Below are 22547 nucleotides of genomic sequence, written 5' to 3'. Positions count from 1 at the left end.
TTTATCACACGTCTCCACGTTCAAGACATCTTTTACATTTTTTGGTTCTGTGTCCCTGATCTTGTTGTGACACCCACCTTTTCTTTTTGATTCTGTTCTTTTGGTGTCCCTCCTCGTTCTTTTAGGTTCCTATCTTTTTTGAAGGCTTCCTCGTTGCCCTTTCTGAAGCGTTGTAGTTCTAAAAAAATAGGATCAGGGACCAGACCTACTACACCACTAGATGTTCTGGCTGACTCATTGCTCGCTATACTACTTATGCTCGATATGTCAGACATGCTTGTTGTACCTGCTGACTGTGTTGTACATTCAGAGCCTTCTCTAATATTGTAAGGTTTGATGTTATCAAACTTTCTCGCGAAAGTGTACACCCTGCCATTTTTGTAGTCACGTTCATCACGTTTGATTTTCTGAGATTTCTTTTCACGCAAATACATCTGATGTTTTTGCAGCTCATCTTTTAAGATGACCCAATTTCGTTCTGCTACTCCCGGTAAATTTATATCTTGTATTTCTTTCTCTAGACTAGCAATTTCCAAGAGAAGCTTTTCACGGTTTAACTCAGCATCTCTTATAAGGATATCCATCATTCCCATAGAGGACTGTAACAACAATTTTTCCCACTCTTTCAGGTGACCTTTGTCCAAATCCTCAAACGAGGGGAAAATTAGAACCCGTAGGCCTCTTGGTACCTGTTCTTTATCAATGTATTTGCGCAAGACAGTGGCATCCCACCATCGGGAAAGTTCTTGTTGTTTTACTCTTTCTACCCTCATAAATTTTTGTCGCATTCCTTCCTTAGGCAACAGCTTAGGATTAGTTAGTTTTTTTCCGGGGTTCTCACTGAATAGATCCTCTAGCAAAGCATCTCTGTTGTCATCAAAGGTGGCCATGCTGTTATTTCCCTTTGTTCAAAACGTACGGTTTTACTCAATCAGCAATTGATACTTCAAGATTATACGCTTCTTATTTACATTGACTAGTAAAATTAGATCTTTTCACATACATTGGATAACAATAGTTCTGAGACTGATGAGTGCTAGATCAGCAAACTTTTTTTTACATAACATTACAGAAGGGGCGGATTTGCTCTATCCGATCTGCACATCAAAAATTGTCTCTATACTGTATGAGAACAACACATCTATCTTTATATATAGACCAACTATTAGGTGCGGCCTTAGTGTAAAATGCTTATCCACCTTAAGCATTAACCAAAGACAGTCTGTCCACCAACGGTGTTACAGAATGTCACATCCATAAGAAACAAAAACACCAGCACACATCATATCAAGTCACTGTTATCCCTGTGCATTCAGCACCATTCTTCAATTTGCATTCTTGCACAGACACTTCTTTTCAGTCCAAAGGAATCACGTAGTGTAGACAAATTTGATTTCACAAGGTATGCTCGTATACAACGAGCATACATCCATCGTAACCAAATAGTGGCCAGGGACCCAGTCCACATCTCCAATTTTATTGAGGACGTCCCCCGTATCTTGGATAAATGAAAGAAGATTGGTGACCAGAGGCTGGAGGAATAGATCTATGTACTCTGAGATTTTTTCTGTAGGGGACCCAATACCAGCTATAATGGGTGTTCCGGGAGGGAATTTACCTCCTTTATGCACTTTCGGTAAGCAGTAGATAAATGGATATGTTGGTACATCATTAAAGAGATATTTTGTCTTCAAGTCAGAAATTAAGCATAGAGTATAAGAAAAATGGTGAATGAAATGCATAATGACTTTGACCATTAAGACTAAGACCATTCCGATCCACTGCTAAACTCCTCAAATGAAAATGTTATTTGGTTGCCAGAGCAAACACTTTTATTCCTTGGAAGTCGGCATGGCAAGTTCCTTTTCAAATTAAAACCTAAGTCTACTAACTGGGGTTATATATACATTTTAGTCCTTTAATTTTTTAGATTTGTGTAAAAAAAATTTTTTAGGATTTATATGAAGTTACACATGCACTGGCAAAGCCAGCCTTTCTGGTTTTAATGTGTTAATGCATGAAAACATACAAAGTGCAAATGTTTGCGTATGTTAGTACATTAAAGGCTTTTGGGCTTTTCCAGTGCTTGTTAATTTTAATTCTATTTGTGTATAATCCAGGATCATACCTGAATTTCATACAGGTGTTTGTAAAACCTGACAACAGATAAAGGTAAAATTATATTCAACAGGTTAAGAATGCGGAGCTGGCAGGCGCCAAAGGAATCATTCTCTACTCAGACCCTGCTGATTATTGTGCACCAGGAGTAGAGCCCTATCCAGATGGCTGGAACCTTCCTGGAGGTGGTGCTCAGCGTGGGAATGTCCTAAACCTGAATGGAGCCGGTGACCCATTGACCCCAGGTTATCCAGCAAAAGGCAAGTTGTGATGTGTATAATTTATTTTCTTACTAAGTTTCTTTAACACTTTATTAGAAACTAGCAGCCCGTCCCGACGTTGTCCAGGAGCAATTAGGTTTCAGGGCCCCCGCCCGCCCCAATGTTGTCCGTGGGTCCCCCAGAGCCTTCCTCCATATATTGCAGTATTATACCTCTATGTTTACTTTGTACGCTTTTGTAACCTGCACACGTCACTTTTTCCTCCTATACCTCTATGTTTACTTTCTACGCTTTTGTAACCTGCACACGTAACTTTTTCCTCCTGTAATGCACCGTTTGGCTCACTTTTGTAACGCTCCGTTTGCTTCCTCTTGCTCACGATGTACGCTTTTGTAACTCGTACACGTAACTTTTTCCTCCTGTAATGCACCGTTTGGCTCACTTTTGTAATGCTCCGTTTGCTTCCTCTTGCTCACGATTGTCATTTTTGCTTCAGTTTTCCGCCGCTCACCGCTCCTAAATAAATAAATAAATAACCTACCTCATCCGCCCCTCACCGCTCCTCCCCGCCTGTCCGCCTCTCCTCATCGCCTGTCCGCCGCTCCTCACCGCCTGTCCGCTGCTCCTCACCGCTCCTCCCCACGCCATGTCCGCCAGTCCTCCTCGCGCTCCTGGACGCCGCTCCTCCCCGCGCTCCTCACGTCAGCACGCACGTCGCGGCCGGCACTTCTTCCAAGGGACTACTTTTTTTTGGTACATTTTTTAAATAACGTATATTTATTAAGTTTATATAGCCTATGTCCATCTGCACACCCTGACGATTACAACGATGTATCGGGTGTGTGGATTGGCGCTGTGGTTCCCGAGTTTACCTGCCTAAAAGGTTCAAAGTTCTTCCTTTATAATAGTAGTATAGATTAAAAAAGTGCAAAAGTGGAAATACATATGTAAGATGTAAGAAGCAAAGATTCTTCCCCTCCTAAAAAAGACTAATGCCGAACAGACGGACCCTGCCAACTATAGGCCAATTTCCCTTCTTCCTGCCCTCTCTAAAGTTCTAGAGAAACATGTTAACAGGGCCCTCCAAAAACACATTGAAGACTGGAAGCTTCTTCATGAGTCCCAATCAGGCTTTAGGGACAACTATAGTACAGAGTCTGCTCTACTGAAGGTGACTGAATTTATCAAGGGTAAGATAGACCAAGGAGGAAAGGCTGTTCTGATATTACTCGTTTTGTCGGCGGCCTTTTATACAGTCCCTCACGAGAGGCTCCTAGATAGACAAGCCATCATCGGCCTGGGGTTATTCGCCCTAACATGGATGTCCTCCTTCCTAGAAAACAGATCTCAGGATATCTGGCTACCCCCTTTCTCATCTCCTGTCCCAGCCATGAATGTGGGAGTCCACCAGAGCTCTATTCTCAGTCCCACCCTTTTTAATATATATCTATCACCCTTGCACTTTTGGTAGAGAAAGAGGGCGCTAAAATCGCCTCTTACGTAGATGACACAGTTGATTTTTACATGTGATAAAGGAATCAACTTTGACGGCAAAATGACTAGGTCTTGCCTCACAAAGGTGTTTAGTTGGCTTTAAATAGATCAGCTGAAGTGTAACTCAGACAAAACAGAAATCGTCTTCTTTGGACAACCTGAAACGTACAACTGGAGCATGTGGTGGCCAAAAGACCTGCCGACTCCGCCCACAGCTAAGGAGAAAGTAAAAAATTTAGGAATTGTCATTGACAACCCACTCTCCATGCAATCTCAGATCTCAAATCTAACAGACGCTTGCTTTGGCATACTTCGCATGTTAAAAAAAATACTGCCAATGCTATCACTAGACAGCAGAAAGATTGTGTTGCAGACTCAGGTGACATCTAAACTCGACTATGTCAACAGTTTCTACTTCAGTCTTCCCAAATGTTTTATCCAGTGCCTGCAAGTGGTGCACAATGCATTGGCAAAAGCGATAGTGAGATCCAAACCCAGATCTAGTATAACCCTCATTCTAAGGTCTCTTCATTAGCTATGCATGAAGGAACAGATTGACTTCAAAGCGATGATCATCTTTTTCGAAGCTTTCTACCACTTAGTAGCCGGCTTCCTCAATAAGCGCATCAAACGCTACATTCCATCTAGATCCCTTAGATCTACTAAGACTAACCTGGCTATCATGCCCAAAATATGCTGTGCACGCACAGGTGGAAGATCCTTTAGTTTTCCAGGCGCAATGATGTGGAACAGCCTAGCTGAACCTCTGAGACTAACCACAGCTGTGCTAGCTTTCAGGAAAAACCTAAAAACCTAGCTTTTAAAAAAACAAATCCGTCCCATTTTTCCAACTACTTTTTCCGCTGCAGTGCACCAGGAAACTCTAGTTTGAGTAGCTGCGCGCTATATTAAATACTATTTCATTTAATTTCATTTCAAGAACATCTGACAGTGATAAACCCTGTTGAGATCCATGTCCATACCGGAGCCAGAAATGAAGACCCATGATGGTGAAAGAGGCTCAAGGTTCAGCATAAGTGCAATGAAACAGAAGATCAAGGTAACCTCACAAAAAAGATAAAGGGAATTGAAAAATTAAAACACAACAAAAGGTCAGGGATTACATCTTAGAAGAAAACAGCGACAATAAAGTAGCCAAAACAAGAAGAAATGTTGCCAGGCAGCAGAGCTATTGCAGGAGGAGGTTTTATACTGCTGCTTCCATCCTTGCTCTGGACTGCCCACCGTAAAACCAGGAAATAATTCCCCGTAAATCCAAATCTATCAAGTGCACTAACCTCCAACTACCCACCTTGCCTAGTCTCCATTCCTGAACTTTCATGATTTCAAAGGAAATGTGCAATCACATTACGTATGACATATCATTCTTGCTTTACCTCACACAGTCCTTCATTCCTGTAAACCCTGATAAATCTACTGCTCTCTGACCATGAATTTAATTCATGAAAAGCATCTCATCAATATCAAATGAATATGTGCATCCTGCCTTTTCTAGCATACTAATTTCTCTCTCTTCACCCTTCCTATGGTCCTCCTTCCATATTGATGTAGGGCTCACCTGCACATTTGAATCCCAACACTCTACCCATATCTTACCTAGAAATGAACTATGAAAATGTAATCTTCTGTTCACCATCCCCAAAGCTGCAACCCGCTTGGACCCACACACCCCTCTTTTTGTATGTCTGTTCCTTAAATAGCCACTGAAACTGTTGGTATGTGCAAGTTGCTCCCCCCACCAAACTCACCCCTAGGAGTCCTTATCCATGCTAGTTCATCTGCACAAAAGCTGCTTACAATTCATGAATTCACAGAGGTCTGGCTTATCAATACATACAAGATCAAGCTATCATGTCTAAGGACTGAGCCAATGACTATGGGTGGTGTAGTTTTCTTTATCTACTGTACTTCAGTAATCTGTTGTTTGGTCCATTAGTCAAACATGTTAATACCTGTTAAAGGGATACAATCGGTGGCTGATAAAGTGTGTGTTAGAAATGGGGGTCTCTAGTTGGCAGAGATAGATACGTTTGTCCAAATGGGGGCCCTTGCTTCTAGTCAGGGTAAGGGGGATACACTCATAAAATAACCCCTGCTCACCCCTTGGTAGCTTGGCACAAGCAGACAGGCTTATCTCAGAAGCAGTGTGTAAAGCATTTGTGAACACATAAAGTAACACAGTGAAAACACTACAAATGGACACCACACAAGTTTAGAAAAATAAATAATCTGTATCTAGACTTAACACAAGGCCAAACGACAAAAATCCACAATATAGTAATCAAAGTATCCTTAAAAATAGGTTATTCACTTAAATGCAGTCTCTAGCAACAAATAACTCCACTTTGAGTAATTACGACATCGTGATAGAAGAAATGCCAAAGTACGGCGTAGACCGCGAGGTGCGCGGCGTCGGGCCCGGAGTCAAGCAGACCCCCAAAGAACGGTATACAACGGTAACCACGCATTTTTTACAACGCGGTACCGTTACCACGCTACTTTTACCACGCAAGTCGTTACCACGACTTGCGCTGGGGGGCGCTCCAGGATAGTAAATAGATTAATTTACTATCCAACTCCTTTCCCTAGAGTCCACGGGGACTGGAGTTGGAATAGTAAATTAAAAAATTTACTATCCAGCGCCCCTCCACGCAAGTCGTTGTAACGACTTGCGTGGTAAAAGTAGCGTTGTAACGGTACGCGTTGTAAAAGTACGCGTGGTACCGTCATATATCCCAAAGAACAGTGCCTTGGAATGGATGAAAATGAAGACAGTCCACGGCGTCGGTGAGATGCGGCTTTGTAGGCGCTGCGCGGCGTCAGCTCCTTACGACCCATGGGGAGGTGAAACCTCTGGCCCTTACTGCAGCGCTGGCGAGACAACTGTTCCTTACTGCGTCGGGGAGGTGACGTCACAATGGCGCCAAAACCACTGTTCCTTACCATGTCATGATGTTGATGGATTCGCGGTCACCCTCGTCGAGGATCGGCTCCGTGAAGAAGTCAGCTTTGGAGTCAATGCGGTACAGCAGCAGGCGTCGGGCCCACATCACAAGTCAGAGCAGCGCTCACCTCTTCGGGCAGGTTACGTCGTCGCTTTCTGGCATCGATGTGGCACAGCGGCTGGAGTCGGGTATACTTCGCAAATCGGAGAAGCCCTCACGCCTTTGTTGCAGATTACGGTGTCGCTCGCTGGGGTCGGTGTTGCAATTTCCTTCTGTAGCAGCTGAAACAACTGTTCCAGATGCATGGAGACAGAAGGGGTGAAGTCTTTGTGTTCCTGAGACTTCAGAACAGGAGGCACGTTCAGTTTCAAGCTCTTAGAGATCTTTTCTTCAAGCAGGTGACAAAGCAAACAGCAAAGTCCTTTTTCTCCTTTCCTTGGCAGCAAGCAGCCACTGCAGGCCAACCCCAGACAGCAAACAGCACAGGGGCAGAATTCCTCCTCAGCTTCTCCGGCTCTTCTCCTTGGCAAAGGTTTCCTCTTGATTTCCCAGAAGTGATCTAAAAAAGTCTGGGGTCTGGGCCCCTCTTTTTATACACACAAATCCTTTGTTCTCTGAAAGCAGAGAGTGTCTTTACCCAGCCATAACCATTTGTGTCCACCCTGGTGCAGCTTCCTGGCAGGAGGTGGAGACAGCATTTTTGAAAGCAGACCTGGCCCAGGCAGGTGAATGGAAATCTCCTCCCCTACTCTAAATTCAACCCAGGTCCATTCATCCCAGCCTCGACTCATCAGACTTCTGGAGCCACCGCCCTTTCCAGCCCCCTGTCATCCAAAAGCCAGACTTGCAATACACAAACCTAAAATACCGAGTTTCTAAAAGTGGTATTTTCAAACACAGAATGTAAAAATCACCCTCACTAATGGATGCATCTTAACATTCTGAGTTCAGGCCTATTAAACTTTATTTTCATATCTTGTTCCTAGGGTCAGTCATGATTATAAGATGTTATAAACAAACTGCCCATTCTGGCCTATGGGAATAGATAGCCTTGCCATAGTGAAAAACGAAAGTATTAGTATTTCACTATCAGGACATGCCACACACATCAGGGCATGTCCTACCTTTCACATACAATGCACCCTGCCCCACAGGGGTACCTTGGGCCTACCTTAGGGGTGACTAACATGTAGAAAAGGGAAGGGTTAGGGACTGGCAAGTGTGCGTCTACCAGCATCATTTGATTTACAGGCCCTGGGCACACATAGTGCACTGTACTAGGGTCTGACAAGTAAATCAAATAACCAATCAGGGAATCACTAATCCATACCAACAATTCACCAAAGGGACCACTTGCACTTTGGCACTGAACAGCAGTGGCAAAGTGCCCAAAGCATCTAGACCAGCAAAAACACATGAGGCAACAGCAAAAAATGGAAGGGAGACTCACGCCAATGGTGCCAAGTCCAACGTGTCTCCTCCCGCTCAAATGTGGGGAGAACAACCCACTCTCTTGGGAGTTCTCTTCGAAAAGGTGGAAACGTCTGGACAGACCATCCGCATTGGCGTGTTCTGTACCAGGGTGGTGTTCCACCATAAAGTCCATCCCCTGTAGGGAAATGGACAACCTCAACTGTTTTGGATTCTCACCCCTCATCTGCATCAACCATCTGAAGGTCCTGTGGTCTGTCTGAACCCGGAAGTGAGTCCCAAACAAGTATGGTCTCAACTTCTTCATTGCTCAGACCACATCAAATGCCTCACGCTCAATCGCACCCCACCTCTGTTCCCGGGGAAGTAACCTCCTACTAATGAAGTCTACAGGTTGGTCTTGGCCCTCTTCATTTAACTGTGAGAGCACAGCCCTTACACCATGCTCTGAAGCATCTGTCTGCACAATGAATACCCCTGAAGCACGGGTGCCGTGCACATGGCAGATTTCAGGGCATCAAACGCTTTCCTGCAGGCATCAGTCCAGTTCACTTTCTTGGGCTGCTTCCTAGAAGTCAGCTCTGTCAAGGGAGCAACAATGCTGCCATACCCTTTAACAAACCTCCTGTAATACCCTGTGAGTCCTAAAAAGTCTCTCACCTCAGTCTGGGTCTTGGGGGGTTCCCAAGCCAGAATGGTATTAATCTTGGGCTGTAGGGGCGCCACCTGGCCGCTCCTAACCTGGTGTGCCAAGTACACCACAGGAACCTGCCCGATCTGGCACTTACTCGCCTTGATCTTAAGGCCTGTCCTCCGAGCACCTTCAACACTTCCCAGAGGTAGTGCAGATGTTCACTGATCACTGCAATGTCATCCAGGTAGGCGGCACTGAAATCCTCCAGTCCAGCCAACACCTGGTTGACCAACCTCTGAAAGGTGGTAGGGGCATTCTTCATCCCAAAGGGCATCACACTGAAATGGTTGCGCCCATCTGGTGTGGAGAATGCTGACCTCTCTCTTTCCCCATCAGTTAGGGCAATCTGCCAGTACCCAGAGACTCCAACCTTCAGTAACAAATGAGATGGATGGACATCCCTGGGGCCAGCAAAAGTGGAAGAGAAAAAACAATCAGTTGGCCAATAGTCTTAGTTGCAACAACACCTGAGAATGGGAAATAAGCATAATTATTGATTGGTTTGTGCTCTCTTACGTTTAACTCAAAAGGCTATCCATTAATCTATTTCACTAGTAGTTTGTTCTTGATAGTATGTTATTTTTATGTTGCTTTTGAGAGGTCTTAGTAAACAAAGATTATATCCTAATATTTGAGTCTGTGTCCTTCTGCATGAAACTTAGTAATCTATTTCGGTAGTAGTTTGTTCTTGATGGTATGTTCTCTTTATGTAGCTGTTGAGAGTTCTTAGTAAACAGGTATTATATCCTAATATTTCAGTCTGTGTCTGTTTGCATGACACATAGAATATGCACATAACAGTGGATCGTGTTTTTTCATGTGCTACAGACCTTTTTCTTTCATTAACTAAGACTGAGATTTTGTCGCCAGTGGCCAGGTTTTCTTGTGGCAACCTGTTTTCTGGTGACCTGAGTTTGGCCGCTGCTCCTATCATTACCCCTCTGTTCAAGAGTTGTGGGGGGGGGGGGGTGTAAAGTTGAAGACTTGCTCCATATGCATTGACAGGTCTTGTCTATCATCTGTTTACGTACCTTTATGGTGAAAAAACATCACCCTGTTCTTCTACTTAGTTTTGACAAATGTCATACTATTATGGTCATGATTTGATCCTGAATGGATTATTGCAGTAGTCTATATGTGGGAGTTACATTTCGTACAAACAATTGGAAATCAAGGAGCTTGATTAGTAGTTGAAGCACTGTGCTTCATTCATAGGTAACCCGTCCTCAATCCCTCTATTGGCTTTCTATTTATAAGAGTCTCCATAAAAACTGCTTTTTCTGAGGGTTCAGATCTGACTATGCCAAAGGGGAGGAGAACTCCTCTAAGAGGGTGTGGCTAAGGGATGATCTGAAGCTCCTTCAATAGGTAAGAAGGGTTCAGCCATTTTGAATTTAGTGCTTTTATAGTAAAGTAAGGAGGGAAAATACTCCAATCAGTAGGTAATGCACAGGATAACACTGGCACCTGCCTACCACCTCCTCAAAACATACATGCACCTGGGAAGACTCATCTGAAGAACAAGACCCTGCTGGAACAAAGAAGACTCATGACTCTTTGTGAAAGGAAGGGACTCATGGACTCCTGATCCTTGATAGCACCCAGGGACTGAAACTACTTTCCAAGAGCAAAGTTTTAGGATTCCTCTTTTGTTGCTCCACAGACACAAAAGCAGGGTGGCTCTTGCATTCAAGAGGTCCCAATTGAACGAAGATGACTGGAAGCTGAGGGGTCCCTGGCTGGTCAGAGCCGTCGTGCCTAGAAGCATAGCCAGAGGACCTGGGAGCCGAAGGACTGACCAGAAACAAATGCATTCTAGCAGTTAGAGTAAAGTGGGACTTACTCATTTTTCCATCTCAGCAGTAGTGGGCCAATGTGCTGAGGTTAGCCCAGGGAGGTCACACCAGCTTGTAGTTCATTTGCCTCGCTGAAAATGGGCTCACCGGGAGACCTTGCAGAAAAGATACCCGGACTTGTGTAACCTTATCCAGCTGCAGCTCCCAGGCATCTGAGGCTAAAACCTTGGACTGCGGTAAGGCGACAGATGTATCCGACTGGTGAAGCACCATCGGTTGCCACAAAATCCAGCTTTGTCTGGCCCTGAGCTTTTGTTGAAAATGCAAAAGCTTAAAATGGAATGCGATCATGAAGTATCTGCATTTGAGGGGCCCTCACAGACCTCAGCCTTGGACCTTGCCCCACTGAAGGATTTTGGACTTCCATTTCTGAGACAAAGTTCGTAGGAAACATTTGACCTGAATATCCCCTTGGTGTATCTAGCCTTCTCTCCATCGTGATCATTCTGAATCAGGCTTAGGTCCCAGTCATGTGGGAACTGGTGTTTTTTACGGTTGCTTTACTTTTTTGGGTGCGTTTTTGCTATAAAATGTTAATGATTCTTATCTCTAGTTCTTATCTGATGTAATGGTTTTGGTGACCTTCTGCTCATGAAACATTCCTTTCTTTCTAAATTGGTTTGGTATGTGCCTTATGTTGTTTTCTAGACTTTAAAATGGTCTGTACTGCTTAAACTTAACAGGCACTTCTTTGGGCATTCCCTGTTTTTTGTCCCAGAGGGCTGAGCCGAACTTTTCTAAGAACTATTTTGCCTAACCAGATTGTCCTCATTAAACATTTAGGGCTCACCACCTTCTAAATTAATAACCCAATTTCTGACAATGTGGTATGAGCTTGATCTTACGTATGCCAGTGGTATTCTGTGGAACATCAAACAGAGTGTTGCATGTTAAAAATGAATATTAACTTTAGGTCATCCTCTTGTTCAGATTTTAGTGCAAGGGCGAGTTTTGGGAAAGCTTTTTATTTAAACAGGCATTACCAAGATGTGGAAGCTGCTCTGTCTTGGCAGGAATAGGTTCTTGTGAACAAATATTAACAAAGCGTAGTTTTTTTCAGAATCCTCATACAAGAATCTGTGTGCGTGGAATACTGATGCCTTTGAATGAAAAGCTGTGGTGCAAATGAACTGCAGGTTGGGTCGCGTAAACCCATCTAATTATGTTAATGTTTGTGGAAATTTACATACTGCTTTATGCATTATGTTTTCTTTAATGGTGTTCTAAATTTGCATACTGAGTCAGATGAAAAACCTCTGTACCTCCTCTAGCCTTTCTTAGCATGCTATCATGTCCACAGATTCCATCCATGTGTGAATACCACAGCAAAGTTGTTCATAATATGAGTTCCATATTTGATGAATACACCTCACAAATTTTGAACCAGACATCGCTATAGATTTTGTTGAACTGTAACCCTCCCTGTAAAATTACATCTTTACGATCTGCAGGACGGACACCGGAGTGAGCCTGTGTCTGGTCACTGTGCCTCCACTTCCGAAAGGCTGGAAGGAGGAGAGAAATGCCTCGAAGTGGGGGGCATGTTTTCTTGCTTTTTATGACTCAATACATGTTACTTGTGAGCAGCCTGACTTCAAAATGCCCACCAAGGGGACGCCCAGTGCCGTAATAATTGTTGCTGGTCTGCCTGACCTTGAGGTGGCGACTGGCCATCTGGGTATTACTGGCGGAGCCAGCAAGCTCAAGGCAATAATCCTTGGCGAGATCTCCAGATCAGACATTGACACAATGGACTTAAGCATTGGAAAGGTTTGGAATGATACTATTGAAAAAACGACCACAATAGGAGGGGATTGGCTGAGGAATTTACTATGCCCCCCAGGGCGAAGCCACATACATTGTACAAACCGCGGAGCCCGACCTATATGGCCGATGTCCGGTGGAGCTGTTTAGGCAGCTGTAGAGGATATTGGCTTTGGTTTCACCCCCGCAGCCTTCCCCTACCCAGCCGGACATTGGACATGGTTTTTCTTCGTCTCTCTGCTGTGTTTTATTCCCCCCTGCCTCCTCCCTCCACGTTCCTGTGTCTGCCCTCCTCTCCCAGACTTGCGTGGAGCCTTCCAATCAGTTGCCTTGTGGTTTTTGTGTTGATTTTTGGATGTCCCGCCGTTTTGGGGATGGTGCTATTGGATCCCGTGACCTGGGTCCTACACCTTTGCGACATTCTTCCGACCCTCACTGCTGCTGGACTACTCCTTTGTTCTTCTTACTGACCTCTTCCCCTGGTCGACCCCCTCCACCCCTTAACTCTCCTTTTGGCCTTTCCCCCTTTGCCTTTCATGCCCCATTGGTCGTTTGTCCTGGTTATGTTATGCACTAACAAACGCATGTTATTGTGTAAGCACCGTTTTTCTCCTATGTCATACTTGCTTCTGTAACTGATGTAACTTTTGTAACTTGTAATTCGCTGATCCTCATGTAAAGCGCTCTGATTACTCCGGGTCTAGCCAGTGCTATATAAAACTTTTCAAATAAATAAATAACATTATCATGAAAGTTTTGTGTGTTTTTTAATCATCATAGATGTGACCAATCTCTGTTTCTATAAAATGTTAATGAGTACACATGCTTTTCATAAAACAGTCTAGAAAATATAACAAGCATTTGCAATGCAATAGGTCTCACATTAGGAAAGTTTGAGCTATTGGTATTGTAAATGACAATTTTTTTTATTTATTTATGTGTTGGTTTTGAAAATAGCTAAATTAATAGCTTTGTCATTTACAATGCCAATAGTTTTAACTTTTGCAAATGTGACACCTATAGCATTTGTAATGCAATACGTGTTGTATTTACGTGACTTAGATGTATTGATATTACAAATAACAATGGCTTTTAATTTTTTTAATCATTAATACTTAAATAAAAGTTATTGTAATTTATAATGGCAATAGCTTTTGTAAATAACTTTTGTGAAGATTATGTTAATTGTATTTTCTTGTGACGAAAATCCAAGAACAGAAGTGAAATATTAACATCTTTTTATGACATTTGTAAAAAAGCTTGAAACATTGAGAGAACATATTTGAAGCAGTTGTTGTTGAATGGTTGCACAGATTGATGCTGTGGTGGCGCTGAGTGATGTGGTGGCTACGAGTAATGCTGTGGCGTTCAGTGAGGCTGTGGTAGCGCATAGTGATGTTGTGGTGCCCCTGAGTGATGCTGTGGTGGGGCTGAGTGATGCTGTGTTGATGCAATAGATAGATAGAGTGAGTGCGATAGATAGATAGAGTGAGTGCGATAGATAGACTGAGTGCAATAGATAGATAGAGTGAGTGTGATAGATAGAGGGAGGGCGATAGATAGATAGATAGATAGATAGATAGATAGATAGATAGATAGATAGAGAGATAGATAGATAGATAGATAGATAGATAGATAGATAGATAGATAGATAGAGTGAGCGCGATAGGTAGACAGAGTGAGGACGATCGATAGATAGAGTGATGGCGATAGAGTGAGTGCGATAGATAGACAGAGTGAGGGCGATAGATAGACAGAAAAAGTGTCTTTATGTTGCATTGAGTAGAGTGTAAGTATGTGGCATGTAATTATGTAGCACTGAGTGGTAATATGGGGAGTGTATGTTGTATTCAGTAGAGTGTAATTTTGTGGCATGTAAATTTGTGGCACTGAGTGGTATTTGGAGTGTATGTTGCATGGAGTGCAGTGTAATTATGTTGCATATAATTATGTGGCACTGAGTGGTATTATGGGGAGGTTATGTTGTATTCAGTAGAGTGTAATTGTGTGGCGTGTAATTATGTGGCACTGAGTTTTATTATTTGGAGTGTATGTTGCATTGAGTGCAGTGTAATTATGTGGCGTGCAATTATGTGGCACTGAATGGTATTTGGAGTGTATGTTGCATTGAGTGCAGTGTAATTATGTGGTCGTGTAATTATATGGCACTGAGTGGTATTGTATGGAGTGTATGTTGCATTGAGTGCAGTGTAATTATGTAGCGTATAATTATGTGGCACTGAGTGGTATTGTGTGGAGTGTGTGTTGCATTCAGTAGAGTGTAATTATGTGGCATGTAATTATGTGGCACTGAGTGGTATTTGGAGTGTTTGTTGCATTGAGTGCTGTGTAATTATGTGGCATTGAGTGGGATTTGGAGTGTATGTTGCATTGAGTGCAGGGTAATTATGTGGCGTGTAATTATGTGGCACTGAGTGGTATTTGGAGTGTATGTTACATTGAGTGCAGTGTAATTATGTGGCGTGCAATTATGTGGCACTGAATGGTATTTGGAGTGTATGTTGCATTGAGTGCAGCGTAACTATGTGGTCGTGTAATTATATGGCACTGAGTGGTATTGTATGGAGTGTATGTTGCATTGAGTGCAGTGTAATTATGTAGCGTATAATTATGTGGCACTGAGTGGTATTGTGTGGAGTGTGTGTTGCATTCAGTAGAGTGTAATTATGTGGTGTGTAATTATGTGGCACTGAGTGGTATTTGGAGTGTTTGTTGCATTGAGTCCTGTGTAATTATGTGGCATTGAGTGGGATTTGGAGTGTATGTTGCATTGAGTGCAGGGTAATTATGTGGCGTGTAATTATGTGGCACTGAGTGGTATTTGGAGTGTATGTTACATTGAGTGCAGTGTAATTATGAGGAGTGTAATTATGTGGCACTGAGTGGTATTTGGAGTGTATGTTTCATTGTAGAGTGTGTGAGGGTGCAGAGTGTGAGTGTGAGGGTGCAGAGTGTGAGGGTGCAGAGTGTGAGTGTGAGGAGTGTGAGAGTGTGAGGGTGCAGAGTGTGTGAGGGTGCAGTGTGTGTGAGGGTGCAGAGTGTGTGAGGGTGCAGAGTGTGTGAGGGTGCAGTGTGTGAGGGTGCAGAGTGTGTGAGGGTGCAGTGTGTGTGAGGGTGCAGTGTGTGTGAGGGTGCAGAGTGTGTGTGGGTTCTAATTTTGCACAAAAAAATATATAAACAAGTTTTCGCACAGCATTGTCGTGTTGTACCTCAACATCTGGAGTGCAAGACTGTCAGGGTGTCTTTTTGTAACTGTTGTAGCCTGAACCCAAGTAACCTCACCTCATATTAAAAACGTTGTCCCTCCTTCAAAGAGCTGCAGAATACCAAGTGAGCTGTAGATGGTTTGTGTCCGCTTGAGGATTCCAAGATCAGTGGGGGTTTGCACACATGTTTTTCACCAGGTGGAACTGGGTAGAGTCTTGGCTGATTTTGCACATGGAAAAACACTATATTGTTATCCTTTCTTTTAAGATGCGGAGCTGTAAGTAATGTGGTAATACTCCATGCGGCACCTACTGCACCCTGCAGCATCAGTATTTATAGGGCGTGGTATTACCACAGCAACACTTTGTGTTGTTTGTGGTAACCTGAACTATAGGGGAGCCAAAGACTGCTATCACTATAGCACTCTTGTGAAATTTATATCAATGCTATGAATGGCGGGAGAGGGGTGAATGGACAGGAGATGTGAATGGACAGGAGATGTGAATGGACAGGAGATGTGAATGGGCAGGAGAGCAGTGAATGGGCAGGAGAGCAGTGAATAGGCAGGAGAGAGGTGGGTGGGCAGGAGAGGGGTGACCTGGCAGGAGAGCAGTGAATGAGCAGGAGAGGGGTAAATGGGCAGGACTGGTGAATGGGCAGGAGAGCAGCGAATGGCGGGGGAGGGGTGAGTGGGCAGGGGAGCGGTGAACGGGCAGGAGAGCAGTGAATGGCAGGAGAGAGTTAAATGGGCAGGTGAAAGGCGAATGGGCAGGAGAGGGGTGAATGGCGGGAGAGGGGTGAATGGGCTGGAGATCAGTGAATGGGAAGGGAATGGGTGAATGGGCAGGAGAGCTGTGAATGGGCAGGAGAGCTGTGAATGGGCAGGAGAGCTGTCAATGGGCAGGAGAGCTGTCAATGGGCAGGAGAGCTGTCAATGGGAAGGAGAGGGGTGACTGGGCAGGAGAGGGGTGACGGGGCAGGAGAGGGGTGACGGGGCAGGAGAGGGGTGACTGGGCAGGAGAGGGGTGACTGGGCAGGAGAGGGGTGACTGGGCAGGAGAGGGGTGACTGGGCAGGAGAAGCATGACTGGGCAGGAGAGGAGTGAATGGGCAGGAGAGCAGTGAATGGGCAGGAGAGCAGTGAATGGGCAGGAGAGCGGTGAATGGGCAGGAGAGCGGTGAATGGGCAGGAGAGCGGTGAACGGGCAGGAGGGGGTGAATGGGCAGGAGGGGGGCAATGGGTAGGAGGGGGGCGGGAGGGGGTAAATAGCGGGAGAGGGTGACTGGGCAAGAGAGCAGTGAATGAGCAGGAGAGCGATGATGGGCAGGAGAGCGGTGAATGGGCAGGAGAGGGTTTACTGGTGGGATAGGGGTGAATGGGCAGGAGAGGGATGAATGAGCTGGAGAGCGGTGAATGGGGCGGAGGGCGGTGAATGAGCAGGAGAGGATTGACTGGTTTGAGAGGGGTGGATGGGCAGGAGAGCGGTGTTGGGCAGGGGTGTGGTGAATGGGCAGGAGAGCGGTAAATGGGCAGGAGAAGGGGTGAATGGACAAGAGAGCAGAGAATGGGCAGGAGAGCGGTGATGGGTAGGAGAGTGGTGAATGGGCAGGAGAGTGGTGAATGGGCAGGAGAGTGGTGAATGGGCAGGAGAGTGGTGAATGGGCAAGAGAGCAGAGAATGGACAGGAGCACTGAAATGGGCAGGAGAGGGGTGGATGGAGATGAGAGGGGTGAATGGGGGAGAGGGGTGACTTGGCAGGACGGCGGTGAATGGGCAGGAGGGTGGTGAATGGGCAGGAAAGGGGTAAATGGCGAGTGAGTGGATAAGGGGTGGGAAGACGGTGAATAAGGAGTAACTGGAATATGGCGATGGTAAAAATAAGTTTGTTGAACGTGGATCCGGGGTGTGCAGCACCTCCTCTGAAGAGAGGGGGAGGCGTGGAGGCGGGCAAGGGACACTGAGGACTGAGGAGGCAGCCGGGGCGCTGCACGTAGGAGAGGGCGCATCAGTGGATGTGAAGGTCGGCAGAGGGGGGAGAGTTCGAGGAGAGGTAAGAGTGGAGGAGGGGCTGTGAACAGGCTAGTGACCGAGGGCAGGAGGGGGGTTGCGAGAACATTGGGGCGAATAAAGCCAAGGGCGGACAGACGGGAGCCGCACCCCATGGAAGGTGAGGGACAGCCACAGCAGAACGGGGGCTTGGTGCTGCCACAAAGGTGAAGTTGCTGACCTGGTACCTGCGGCCCTTGGGGGCCATGACATTTCTTGGCCGCTTCAGACCGCCCTGACCTCGGTGGGGGCCACCTGGGACTCCCCTAGGCACTGATTGGGGCACAGATCCCTGTAACTGGAGAGCCCGGCAGCAGTGCCAGGCACCGTATACGCAACGCATCCAAGGCATGGTGTAAAGCGCACTGACTGCCAAGGCCTCAGTCTCTCGGCGCTGCACCTCGCCTCAAGCCTCTCTGTCCTGAATGGTTGCATCTGGGGCAGAAGAATAAACAACTGGACAGCACGGGACGAGTCAATGGATGAATGGATACATGTATGGATGAATGGACAGCGAGCTGCGTAGGAGACCGAATCAACGCGAAGAAGGAGGCCACGATTCCTCAATTATCCCCACGACATGTGGGGCTTCGATATAAAGAACAGAAAGCACTTTTTTTTATCTGGAAAGATGAAGTGAACTAACCCTGTAACGCAAGTGCTTCAGGGCGCACCGGACAGGTTCAGAGATTAACACACACACTAGTGCAAGCCGTGCCCACAGCTGCCCCTGTGACCTCCTCAGCACAGACCTGTGTTATATGCCTGATACAAAGTGTGATAGTGTGAGGAGCTGTGAAGTACAACTTAAGTCTGTTTCACGCACACCCACAGGGTACAAATGCAGCGAAAACTGCCCCTTGGTCGAGGTTAAAGGCACGAGCGCTCACAATATACTGACCTTCATCAGGTCCAAGCTATAGCTGTGTGTTTCATGTTATGAAAATGCATACTCTTGTGGAGGGGGCAGCGTGGTACATGCCTCACGGACTGGCATTACAAGTCAGTTGTGCCCGCTGCTTGCACCTGCATTTGTTGTGTTCAGGACAGGATGCGTTTTCACGTTTAAGTACATGTGCTGGATGTTCACGCAGAGCACTGTCAAAGTCCGTGCAAGGGAACTTCTTGGTGGAAATACTAATAGCACTTCGTGCAGTCCTGCCGTTTCTAAGTGCTTTAAAAATTAAAATACATTGAGTGAGGACAGGAATTAAAAATAAAGTTTAACATTTTGAAAGAGTGCTTCCGTAGTTGGTCTGACTTATTGAGATGAACGTACCAGAAAAGTAGAAGCTGCGTGCTGTGCTGAAGTTAGCCCCTCCCTGTAGTATTAAGGTGGCTTCTCAGTTACCCTCCTGCGCACAGACTTACAATCTTCCAGTAAATTACCACTGTGAGGGAAGGAGGAGGGGTGTTAAAAGAAACAAGTCACCCACCGCCAGGCGCATTTTCTGCAACATCAGCCATCAGTGCGAGAGACACTAACACCGGTAGAGACAAACGACGGACTACTCCATTATAGCAGCGTGGAACGAAAAGAAGAATTAAACAAGCCGTGAGCATGCACGTCCCGAAACCGGAAGTTCGGGAGCGTCACGGCTGTCGCGCGGTGGCTGCAGAAGTCAGGAGGGGCGACTAAGGACGTCGATGCAGTGAGTGGGGCTTAGTTGTAGGGGGGGCGGGTGGGGTCGGGTGGGGGTGTGTGTGTGTGTGTATGTGTGTGTATGTGCCTGTGCGTGTCTGTGTGTGTGTTCAGGGGGGGGCTGCATGCGTGATTGAGAGAGGCGCTGTGTGAATGTGGGACAGACAGGAGATGTGCACGGTGCCGGGAGGCTGGGCATGCGCGTCCACTATGTGAAATCGACGCGCGTGCCCAGGGCTGTCTCCCTTGAGAGCCAACTCCACAGCAATAGGTCTCCAGCGAGACCTAAAAAATTAAGATGCCTAAGAGCAGTGTGCACTTCAAGCTGCTTCTATCTTTCCGAGTCCGAATCAAATGTCGTTTCCCGCACCGTGAATTCTTTTAGGACTGCCTAAGTGTTAATGGCAATGTACGAGGCTACCGTGCATGGGTGCTAAACACACTACAGCAAGACCCCACCAGCAACATTTCACAAGGAAGGAAGTCACCAAACATAGCACACACGTGTGCCTGTTTGGAAACGCTATGCGCAATAATGAATTTCCCGCAGTATTTAAAGCAGAGTGCAAAATTCCCACTCGCTTTCAGCATGTAAATACAAGCTGTATGGGGACAACTGGCAGATGGTTTTGGTTGCACCAAGCCTTGCCACACGAAGTGTTAGTACATGTGCACTTTTTTGTTGCCACTTTCAATTTAAATCTCTTGTTCAAAATGTACCCATAAATATTTTGTGTAAATGACTGGGGGGCGTTACCATACCTGCCAACGATTCAGGTGTCAGACAACTGAGAAATAACTAGTGGTAACACTGCTGCCGTCAGTGGTCATTTCAGCATCTGCCCAGTATCACTGTCGTATGACTCCGCAATATCGGGCGAAGATGTAATGCAGCAGAATACATAAAAAATATTCTAGTAACTGGGTCTCCCGAAATTTCCCCCTCCAACGTCATTACAGCACGTTCCAGCTGATGGGCTAACGCTGGCAAGAAAGAAGCCCGTCAAGTTCATTATACAGTGTCTATTATTACCAGCTATATCATAGCCAGTCACAGCTTCTTATCACAAGATTGTCTTTACCAGCGTGACTCTGTAAAGGCTGCTGTCAAGACTGAGAAAAAGACACGCTTACGGGACAGCAGTGCACATGCCCTGGTATGACTAAACAAACACAAACTGTGAAAATAAAGCTCAACATGAATAACAAAATAAATCCTGCTGAAAATTGTTTTGTTTACCTTTTTTGGGACAGCGAAACCAAGCGAAAGCCAAACAACGTGAAGGCGCACAAACAAGCACAATGAAAAATCTATTCTCATCTTGAAACAGTAAGCACATTTTTTTCTGAGCAATATACGTCCTTATTGCAGCAGATATCGTCAGTTTCCTCAACAGGACAAAATAGTAAAAATGCAAGCTTCGGCAAAGCCTATCAACCAGAAGTTTGGTGTGTGTTACTGGCTGTATGATGCCGTGTGACACTTTGGATGCACAGACAGCACAGTAGCAAATACAGACAACTCTCAAAGACACATACACACATGCAGATAAATACATACAGGCATACGCTGACAGTTAAATGTTGGATGGATGCATGGGATATTCATGGGACGGCCAGTGTACACATGGATGAGTAGAATGTTGGGCGGCTGTTGGTGCATTCAACTGTGGGTGAGTGGGTAGAAGGATGGGGCGTGGTTGCATTGTTAGAAAAATGCAGGAGTGGATGGATGAATGAATGCCTGGTGATGGTGGGTGGACATAAACATGAGGGCGGGTGAAAAAACCAGGTATCTCTGGATGGCACACGTGTGGGTGGAGGGGTATGGATGGAGAGGGAAGGATGGATGATTGAGGTCTATAGGGAAGAATCAACAAATGAGTTGAAAAGCGCAAATAGATGGTTGGATGGTGGATGAGCATGGTAGAAAGTTTCAGGAGTGGAAAATGAATGCATGAGGAGGAGTGTATGGGTAAACAAGTAGTAGAAGGAAGACAGCCAATGTTTCAGTTGTCATCTCACGTCATCAAATTTAGAAGGCAAGTGAACAAGAGGATTGCTGTACAGACATGTAGCATTTTTACGCTTCAACAAGTATAATTTTTTTTTTAAACCACACTCTGATATTACACAAATAAAGATAGAAATGGCAGTGTGTTCTAATGTGAAAAAAAAAAATATAACATAAATCATCCTTCTAAAAGAACAACAGACTCACAAATCACCCTACTTTGGGTGGAGGGTAGTTTAAAAAATAAATTTAAAAAAAAGAGCGCGCATACACAGCAAGATAGGATGCAGATGCAGTACAAAACTACTTTGTTGATACATTAAGTCTGCTGTGCTTCCTCCAAGCAAAGGTCTCTTACGATTGAGCACTGCGGCGCCAGTGATCAGAAGCCTTCAATTTTTGCGGGTGGGGCAGGAAGGGCTGGGCTTTTTGGATTTTGGACATGACTACACTATCAGACACAGAGAGACTAGCAAACAGACCGACTGCTGCTGAGGGGAGCAACCCAAAGAGAGTCTTAATTTGTAAAATTTTAAGTCCAGGTGCTCAAATTTTTGTAAGAGTCCACACCCATGTCTTCGGCTCCACCCACTTCCTGCGCTGGCTCCACCCGCCTATTTTCCTGAATCCAAAGTGGTCTTGGCTAACAATTAAAGACTGGCAGAGGAAGCAGTTGCACAAGAAACTACCAGTTGGCACCTCATCACTTCCAAAACCACTCCCCCACACTCAGTTAAGCACACCAATGGATGGGAACCTGCACTGCTGGAAGGGGAAACTCCAGTGATGACTGCCTGTGCAGTCTATGTAGCAGCATTATGGTACGGCTAGGTTGGTGAGTTGTCCTGAATAGAAGCCAATTGGACCCATATTGTGTGCTACCTTTAGCCAGTTCAAGGCTTTGAAGAACTAGCATAACACATTGCACTGTAAGACTTCTAGTTTTACTTTATATCATTGCACAAATGTGTGCCGTTGGCAGACAATAGGACTACTTGAATGTGCCGCTCAAAGCAAAAAAAATCTTTTTTTTAACTTAAAAGCCAGCAGCAGTGGAGGAAGAACTGCATTCG

At 45.4% G+C, this 22547-nt stretch overlaps 1 protein-coding gene across 1 annotated transcript in view; it reads left to right on the top strand.

The window, feature by feature from the left end:
• LOC144773425 (glutamate carboxypeptidase 2-like) overlaps positions 1-22547 on the top strand; it is a 508326-nt gene that overhangs the window by 167432 nt on the left and 318347 nt on the right. Inside the window, exon 6 of the mRNA XM_078658419.1 lies at positions 2192-2378. Coding sequence (XP_078514545.1) covers positions 2192-2378 — 187 coding nt within the window. The remainder of the gene's footprint in view (positions 1-2191; positions 2379-22547) is intronic.

Source organism: Lissotriton helveticus, chromosome 8, assembly GCF_964261635.1.
Source record: "Lissotriton helveticus chromosome 8, aLisHel1.1, whole genome shotgun sequence".
Taxonomy (NCBI): domain Eukaryota; kingdom Metazoa; phylum Chordata; class Amphibia; order Caudata; family Salamandridae; genus Lissotriton; species Lissotriton helveticus.
The sequence above is the reverse complement of the archived record's forward strand: the minus strand, read 5'-3'. Positions and strand labels throughout refer to the sequence as shown.